This window comes from Zingiber officinale, chromosome 9B (genome assembly GCF_018446385.1).
Source record: "Zingiber officinale cultivar Zhangliang chromosome 9B, Zo_v1.1, whole genome shotgun sequence".
Classification (NCBI taxonomy): Eukaryota; Viridiplantae; Streptophyta; class Magnoliopsida; order Zingiberales; family Zingiberaceae; genus Zingiber; species Zingiber officinale.
The window spans coordinates 87,182,562-87,192,337 of NC_056003.1; the positions used below are offsets into that span (position 1 = coordinate 87,182,562).

Genomic DNA, 9,776 nt, shown 5'->3' on the forward strand with positions numbered 1-9,776 from the left:
TGGATGACTTCTGCAACATGATGATATGAACTAAGGGTTTTATATTTTTTTGTTACTTCAGGTTGAGATGAGAGCATTATTCTGTATACAAGGATAAAATTCGATCCAATGTAAATGGCGAGGATTTTTTTTTTTTTTTACAGTTCATGGCCATTAATGGGGCATCACATGCTCATGGCTCCAGATTCAAGCTCAGATTCTCCTTCCAATTCACCCTCTAAAACCACTGTGGCAGAATCAGTTCTTTTATTCAGAGAAAGATATCGTTCCAGAGCATCATCTCCTCGCAAAATTTTGGCACCAGATCCTGATTTCTCTACGGTACCTACTGCTTCCTCGTCCACCACCACTGTGTCAATTCGTTCATCCCCAGTTTTGACATCAGGAATCTGCGATCGTTGAATCGAGCGGGTTAAGTTAAAACAATACAACGAAATACTAGAACTCTTTTGGTATTTCATGCTTACTGATAGCGTGATCGTACCTCAAACATGGCCTCAATAAGAATACTCTCCAAAAGAGCTCTTAAACCTCGTGCGCCAGTGTTCTTGGCCATTGCTTTCTTCGCAATCAACCTAAGGGCATACTCTGTAAAGTGTAGCTTGACCTACAATACTTATGCAAGTTAGGCAGATTTCCTCGGGAAAAAAAATGAATGAGTTCATGCAAAACTTACGTTGTTCATGCTAAACAATTTCTTGTACTGCCGACCGAGGGCATTTTTTGGTTCCATCAGCACTTGAACAAGTTGGTCCTCACTCAGAGCTGACAAACTAACCAGTATCGGAAAACGACCAACAAATTCGGGAATCAACCCATATGCTATGAGATCACTGCTCTCAACCTATGCAAAAAATTAGGGTTTTAAGAAATTAGCCTTGAATCTTAACTTTACTAATAAAATGAGGTATTGAAAGAAACTTTGAAATTATGTAGAATATGCTTACTGATTCTAATAAGGAAGATGTTACAGTGGCATTAGCGATCCCACCGGCTCTCATGCTTGCTCGTACTGGTGCTCCAAAACCTATAGACGAATCTTGTCGTCTATTTATATATATAAAAAAAATTATCACTCAACTTAAAATTAGCAAAATGAGAAAAATACAAGAAATTTAAAACAAAGTACCTTTCAGAAATAGTCTTTTCCAAATCAATAAAAGCACCACCACATATGAAAAGAATGTCCTTAGTATCTATCTGCACAAAAAAACAGATAGCAAATTTACAAAGGAGCTAACAAAAAAATTATCTAATTTATTGAATTATAAATGATCTGATTGCATAACAATAAATGAAAGTGTCATATTCAAACCAAAGACTTTGATAAGAAACTAAATGTAGTAGACAAATATATTATCCTTTTTAAAAAAAAAGAAAATGAAAATGAGTACGATATATTTATTAGCAATAATTAGGAGTTAATAACCACTTCTCACCAAAACCTTTTTACTTGTTTGTCTACATCCTAAACAATGTCCATAATCTATTTTAAAGTACAATATGAAATGTTTTAAAGTTAATAAAATATATAATCTAAACAAAAATGTTATGTTATTTTTTATAATGAAGAGCATAAAGTAGATTTGAGAGGCAAACACAAAGAGGTGGTCTAAAAAACACAAGTTACAAAATGACAAAGGATACAATAGGAATCCAATGCAATAGTTCAACGATTGTGTATGACAACAAAATAATTAATTTAATTGTTCATAAGATATTACGTCTTTCTATTTATTTATACACAAACAATATGGTGAAGATACATAATTATGGTACCAACAACATCATCATTTTCCTAAAGTGAAGGATAGTAGGGAACTCTAAGACTAGTTTATTGATTTCAGGCTAACAAGAACAATACACAGGGAATTTACCAAGAAAATCCGAATGACATTGCAATAGATCAATAGTCTTGTGAACTCAAACAACTAAAGAACATGCAGAAAAGTTAATAGTTAGTAACCAGAAAGTAAATCAATCCTACACACCTGAATGTTGTCACCTCGGGGGTGCTTCCGAGCTCCTTTTTCTGGAACATTGACTATCTGAAAAAATAATTTCTGATGTCAATGAACATTATATTAAGTAAATTTAAATCAAAAACCCACAATCTGGCATCCCAAGTAATTTCTTCTTTCAAAATTCAGATATACTAGGACTAATAAGAATTATAATAAAACAAATTCCCCTATTGGGAGGAAATAATTTCCGTCTAAAAAAGACAGGTTTCTTAGCAAACTTGAATATTCTAATTAAGATTTTATTTCACATGTGAACTAGGAACATCAAATGATTAAACAAGACTTAGCAAAACAAGTCTATCCTTGTGTCAAACACTTGGATGTACCAATTATAATGCGTGATAAAAGAAATAAGATAATGACTACAGAGTAAGGAAGGCTAAAATCTAAAAGAACTCAATTTGTTGGAAAAAAGGATGTCATAGCTTAGTTTTAATATAGAAAATTAAGTCACAACTTGATCAAGCTAATGAAAACCCTTTTTACTGTCGCCTACCATAACCATGATAGGATTTAAATAACTTGTAAACAACCTAAAGTTTGTAAATTCCCTGGTAACAAGATAATAAACACAAAGAACAGAATGCCTTACAGTTCCTTCTAGCATTTTCAATAGAGCCTGTTGGACACCTTCTCCAGATACATCTCTGCTAATGTTTAGGCTCTCAGCCTGCATATAATAAATATCGATATTGCTGATGAGATCTAAATGCAGTTATAGTTCAGCAAATTGGTCACAGAAATCTAACCTTCTTAGTTATTTTATCAACTTCATCGATGTAAACTATTCCTTGTTGAGCTGCATGTACATTGAACTCAGCAACCTGGAAATTACCCCAAAACAAAACTTAAGGGAAAAAAACAAGAGGGGTGGGGGGTGGGTGATAAAATTTTCATTTTACCAACAATCAAGAATCACGACAACCTTAACAAGAAACTCAGTTTTTCTGTGTGAGACAGTGCGGCTAGCAATCATGCAAATCTCAGTTCAGTTTACCTTCTTGTGATCAATAGTCATGGAAAAAAGGCATCTCAATATCATACATCTAAAAGGAACGAGCCATACCGGAGCTTACTTAATATACATAAATTTGATCAATTTTTAAAATTAAAAATCTTTGAAATCTTTAATTTTAAATTTTAGTTTTAGTTATAATTTTTTCACTTCATAATAATTTACCCATAATTTATTTAATTTTTGTAGATAAAATGCTCAAACGTATGCGACCTTCTCATATAAACTTGGGCATGCTTTACTTTTAAATTCTATAAAATTAAAGCATTGTTTAATTATATTATCATTTTGTTTGATAGATTAAGTTAATTTAAACACACAATAAAAAAAATAAAAATAATAAATCAGTCTAATATACACTAAATCAATAAGAAAGGGTCTTATATGAAATAGACAAGCAAACCGTAAGCAATTTGTACAGTATTGATTCTACATCCTCTCCAACATATCCTGCCTGCAAGGACAAGAAAATTTTGAGTTAACATAAATTAAACTAAACAGAAAAGTGTTGTAGTTTTTATCCAGATCATGAATTTGTCAATTGTCAAAACTATGTCAATTATCTGCTTGATGATGCAAAAATACAAAATTCTAGCTTTGTAGTATGTTGCTCAAAAACCAACAAGGATTTCCTTATTAACTAGTAAGAAATTCTCATTCATATAATACCCCTTAAGCAGTCAAGATAATGAGAATATATTACTGTTGGCAACTACACATACCACTCACCAAGATTTTCAGAACTTCAGTTTACTATGCTGACAAGCTATGTTAGAGACAAGTGTGGAGCTGTCTGTGCAGTTGTATCTAAAAAATTTCACTCATGAGCAATAGGGGCATTAGTGGTGTAAATTAGGAAATTTACTTTTAAGTTTTTTGGGTTATAAGAGTTCTTTTTTTTTGGTAGATACTTTTGTTTTGGATAATAAGTTAATTAAGATAGTCCCTGATTTGGTAATTGTCTTATTTTAAAAAATAAGAGATACGTTCCATGATTATTTTTTAACTTGCTAACTTATTTAAACATTAGTTAAATTTTTAGTTTATAGAATTTGCTATCTCACTGGAAGGCATTCAAACTTCCCCCTCACATGCTAACTTTGCCACAAATTATACTAGGTAAGTTTTGGTGTTGCATTCTCATTCTCCTTAGCACAATCATTCAAGAACACCATGATTACTTTAGAGACATAGCAAGTTAATCTCATTATTTCCTCTCTCACACATGAGATTTCAAGGATTTGATGGAAGACAAGGATGCAACTATTCAAGGATCAACAAAATAAATTATCATGTTGTTAACTCAATGAAGTCAAGTTTTCTTGGTAGGGAGAGAATGATGCAAATTAAAATTTAATTTTAAAGTATTTTAGAATTTACTTTGTAAGAGTATTTTTTGTCAGATCATTTTCATTAGGAGAATAAGTCACTGAAGGCAGTTCTTGATTTGGTAATTGTGTATTTGTGTTGTTTAGAAAATAGGAAATTCATGTCATGTTTGATCAAGTACATAGGTATAAAATTTATTATTTCCAAGAATAACTTTCCAATTTTTATTATTTAGAAACTTTAGAAGAGAGCCAATCCCCATATGATCATCATCTTCTTCATAATAAAATTTTTCTTTGATGAATTAAGTGTTACTATTAGTCAACCCCATCTAGTAGGATAAGGCTTGATTGTTATTGTTGTTGAATTAAGTGTTACTATTGCATCTGTTTCAATCTCAATGTTTGACACGGGTATGGAGGCAGTATATGTGTCCACAAGCATGCTAACCAATCACAAATATTGACCACGAAAGAAAAAGAAAAATAGAAACTTTGCAACAAGATCAACAATAACATCATAAGTTTGATCACAAAAATCAACATTTGAAATGAACTTAGCAGTGAAACGTATAAATCAAAAGAAAAGAACTAACCTGTGTTAATGTTGTTGCATCTGCTATGACAAATGGTACATTAACAAAGCGAGCCAAAGTTTTAGCAAGTAATGTCTTTCCTGTCCAATAAAATGTGCCAGTACATGGAGAGGTCAGACAAACCAAAAAGACTAGTAAATGCTATGACTATGAAAATGCCCACACAAGTTGTTTTCTTTTTCAAAGGAGAGAAAATCAGAACCAGCTAACTTCAAACCTGATCCAGTAGGTCCCAACAAAAGAACGTTGCTTTTCTCAAGCTCCACATTGTCCTCATCGTTATCATCTGTCTCACAATTCTCTGAGTCAGCTCCAGAACTGGGTATCATAAAAGCATTGAGCTCATGATGAGCATGAGAATGGGGTCAAAGAACTTGCAATAAATTACTTAAGCTAATGAGAAACATCTGGTTCATTTAACTTTGAAGTCAGCATCAGCCATAAAAGTAAAACTGGGATCATCATTGATTGAGAAAACAGTAACACATCACCACTAACCCTTTCTGTAAGGAAGCATGATGTATCCTTTTGTAGTGGTTGTAAACAGCAACAGCAAGCACCTGAATTGTGAATTAGAATATAATGGACAATCATATTGAAACACAATAAAATTCCCAAATACTGGGAAGCATAGAAGTTAGGGATTGTTCAATGTTCATTCAAGGACTTCTTCCCCAGAAGGGATCCTTTCTTTTTTTTACGAATGGACAAACAGTTTGTTGCAAAATCTTTGCAACTGCGAAAGATGACTCCATGTAATGAAATACATAGGGGATGTGATATTAGTATTAGATTCAGTTCTTGTAAAGTCACCGGAAAGGAGCCAAATATTATTAAGATGAGCATAATATGTAACTAAATACACCATAATAATACATATGAATCCCCCAAAAAATCAAATTTTAGGATAAAGCTTTAGATTTGATTTTGAATAAATGCATATATAATAAGGAAAAAAAATGAGTTTAAGAAGGGAAGTGATTGTCTTAGTAACATGATAAAGAAAAGAGAGAATAATCTGTAAACAAATTGCAAAGTGAGGGCTTAGCCCCAAAGTGCTACATACTAAAGTGCGAATAAGACAACAAAAAGAATGACCAAGACTAAAGCTATAAATGGACAGATCTTTAGAAAAAGAAATTTAGACTAAGCTAAGCTAAGGTCTTATAGAGTCGAGTTTGATTGTTGTGCCCCTCTTATGTTAAAAGAAAATTTCTACAAAATTTTTCTAAAACTGATAAAAAGTGCTGGATTGTTAGCGTCATTTTAGAAAGTAACACAAGTAGACTTTGAAGGGGACTATATATAGCATATGCCGTCTACATATGCAGCAAGAAATCATTCAAACTAATTTTGCAATGTACCAAATTGACTTAAAACTGTAAGCCGCCTTAGATTTCATTAGTAAATTTTATACTTAACTTTGTAAGTGATAAACACTTTACATGTTAACTATATAAGATCTTGTCACATTGTTGATTAATAACTATTGTTATATTTATGTGTTTAGCATCATAAGATTTACATATTTTATTCTTTGTGTGGAAATATGAATTGAATGTGTCGATAAATATACTTTATTGGTTGTATGTTAATCTTTTTTTATAAATATAAATATTTTTGGATTTATTTAATATTGATTGTATATGGCCTTGCATAAGTCTCCACAAACAACATATGCACTATATAGTGGATCATCATATATTGCCTACATACTCTTTTTGGAATCTTAGCTGTTTGGAAATAGCTCAGACAGCAAATTAATTTAACATAGATGAAAATGCTAAGAATAAGATAGACGAGTGGGTTGCAAGATATTTTTTTTTTAACTATTATATGGGAGCAATTAGGTGTCACTCCCAAAGATGGTAAAACAGAGAATATAAGGAAAAGGGGGTTATGTACAAAGCAGTCAGAATATTACATGGATTAGTTGAATCAATTAGATTTGGGAAGTGTAAAGGTTAGATAAAGACAAGTCAATGTACTAATAATAATTTAATTGATTTATATAGTACTAATGTTAATGATATAGTCTGATATAGAGCTCAACAGAGCAATCAAGATCCATGTAGCTAACTCCAAATAATCTATAAATTTAAATCAAAAGGATGTAGCAACCAAGACCTCATAGTTTCATAAACTATTCACACTCTACTTGTAAGCTACTTCTAGTATAACAGGATTGAGATATATTAGCTTCGGAACTCATAATCAAAAAGAATAACTAAAAGAAGATAAAACCAAAAAAAACACCTGAATCTAAAGACACGAGGGCCCAAAGTAAAATATTCCCAAAGCTCTATAATTATGCCAATCCAATTCCATGAAGATTTATTCCAAGAAGATTTTTAAATGAAATAAGTGGTCTAAAGTAACAATTTGCCAAATTTCATTAACAAGGACCCCTGTAACACCGTTATTATACAAAGGCTCTCAAATTAAGTATACTGTCTCGAAATAAGAAATGATAAAAGTTGTACCTTTTTTGCACGCTCCTGCCCTATTACATATTTGTCAAGCCCCTCGCATATTTCCTTTGGCGTGGGCAAGTCCTTTCCCAAATTCGACCCACCCCAGCCGTCTTTCCCATTGAACCCACTGCCACTGCCACTGCCACTGCCCGATCCGCCTCCTCCCCCGCTTCCACCAGGACCGGACACCCTGACGACATTTAAGTTAGGAGGAAACGGAGGCCCTGGTGGTGTGTGCACCGCCAACCCATTGCCCTCTGGTGGCCCAGGCATCGGTGGCCAATTCTCCGGAGGCTCCCCAGCAAAGGACGACCTGAGCACCTCCAAAAATGGGGTCTTTACGCGGTTTCCATCTTCCTCGTGCTCCCCTCTTCCCTTCGCAAGTTGGGCATCTCGGACGCGCCCGATCTCGACAAAGGTGCCCTGAAGGGGGACGAGCTTATGAGGGCGGAAATAATAAGCAGTCTTGCAGCTAGGGCATAAATTGAGGGCTTGATACCCTCCTCCAAAGCTTCCTCCGGCGACGGAGGAAGGGAATCGGTTGGAGAAAAGGATGTCCATGTGATGGGAGCAGCGAGGGCACTGTGCCTCGGCTCGGATGCGCCGCGTGCGGAACTCGTCAGCTCCGCCGTCCCACTTGTGCCGATCCTGTCGTAAAAGGCCCAGGCAGCGGTGCGGGGAGGCGACTGCTGGGGACGATTGGAGAAGGCGGCGCCGATCGTCTGCGGCGAAGTCGGAGGCCGGACGGCGGCGGGAGAGGCGGCATACGGGCTCGGTATCGGAGGCATAAGCCGAGATCTCGCTGTTGGCGGCCCGCACAGCTGCATCGCGGAGTTTTCTCCATCGGAGCACCCCCGACATCCCAACGCTTCCGAGGTGAGAGAGAGAGGCGACGGCGACGGCGACGATGGAGTGAGCGTTGCGTAAGGGTAAAAGATAACGAGGTGGGATGGATAAGTGAAGGATCCCCTCCAGTGTGAACTTATAGCTATGACCTTACAATTCCAATAGCACATGCTGTCACCATTCTGTTTTTGATGTGGTTGTAGACGATAATCCTAGCCACCGATTCTTCAACGTGGTGCGCCCGTTCGTATTCCATTTATAGCACCCTCTTCTAAAAACTACTCTGGAGAACCACAACAAAAATATCTTGAAGTAACAAATTTAAACAATTATATATATATATAAAAGGTTTTGTTATTTCAAGAATCTTACGCCGTATACTCTCTCTACATAAAAAAAAAAAATTAAATTAAATTTTGTTTTATATTTAATAATATAATTCAACTTCTAAACCATGTAAATAAAATCTTATTAGTAAAGAGATAAATTTATTATGCTGGACGATACATATATGGGCATCTAGATGTCTTAAATCATTAGAGATGTCTCCATACGTGAAAGGCGTCCATGCGCGTCATCCACGCATGTCACTCAACATAACAAATCTTATATATAGAAATGATATGTTGCTTGAAACCTCTTGGGCGACCATGAGCGACATGCTTATATGACGTTGTCAGCTTAATTTCTTTATATTATTAAATTTATTTTATTCTCTCTCTTTTTCCGTCCTCTATTCAAAACCCCTCCCTCGACTTTTAATCTCTTGATTTTTCCAAATCTAAATTTCCTTTGCTCTCGCTCCTTCCTTCGCCACCGTCTTCCGCTCCATCTCCCTCTTGTCGATAAGCAAAGCAAAGGCGCTGCAAGTTAAGTAATACATGCTTGTTCTTGAGCTGGCTGGAAGCTCCCCAAACTGCCACCGCAAACATAGCCAATGCTGTTTTACTTAACACTCATCTCCATTCTCGGTCGTAATTATTTCCATTCCACTGTCTGTTTTTCAGCTATGTACAATATTTTTTACTAAGATTTATTCTACAACATACAAGCCCTAGATGTTGCAACGTGTAGCAACTACTTGGACAATCCAAACAATATTTTCTTATAATTTTTTAGTTATATAATTTACAGAGAACTTATCAAACATCATTTCCCACATTTCATAATTAATGGTAAGTCATTTCATTTTAAGTTATAATTCCCTCTAATTCTAATATGTTATCAAGATTTAGTTGTCATAACATGTAGCAGCTATTTGGACATTTAGCTGCTACAGCGTGTAACAACTATTTTGACATTTAGCTGCTATAAGTTGTAGCAACTATTTCGACATTTAGCTGCTATATATTATAACAACTATTTCGACATTTAACTACTGTAACATATAGCAACTACTTGGTAAGTCGTTGCATTTTAAGTTGTAATTAGCTTTAATCCAAATATATTATTTATACGTGATTTTAAATAATATATTTAATTAATATAGGGAA

General features: G+C 34.8%; 1 protein-coding gene across 1 annotated transcript; it reads right to left on the reverse strand.

The window, feature by feature from the left end:
* Window positions 1–26: 26 nt before the first annotated feature.
* On the reverse strand, window positions 27–8,385 carry LOC122024726 (CLP protease regulatory subunit CLPX1, mitochondrial-like). Its single transcript, XM_042583397.1, has 13 exons — window positions 7,447–8,385; window positions 5,462–5,523; window positions 5,181–5,281; window positions 4,964–5,043; window positions 3,443–3,493; window positions 2,774–2,848; window positions 2,617–2,694; window positions 1,992–2,048; window positions 1,130–1,200; window positions 948–1,047; window positions 677–844; window positions 485–607; window positions 27–389 (listed from the first exon to the last, which is right to left on the reverse strand). Exons 1-13 carry the CDS (start codon window positions 8,296–8,298, stop codon window positions 165–167), a joined length of 2,043 nt encoding a protein of 680 aa, XP_042439331.1. The 5' UTR covers window positions 8,299–8,385; the 3' UTR covers window positions 27–164.
* Between the last annotated feature and the right edge of the window lie 1,391 nt (window positions 8,386–9,776).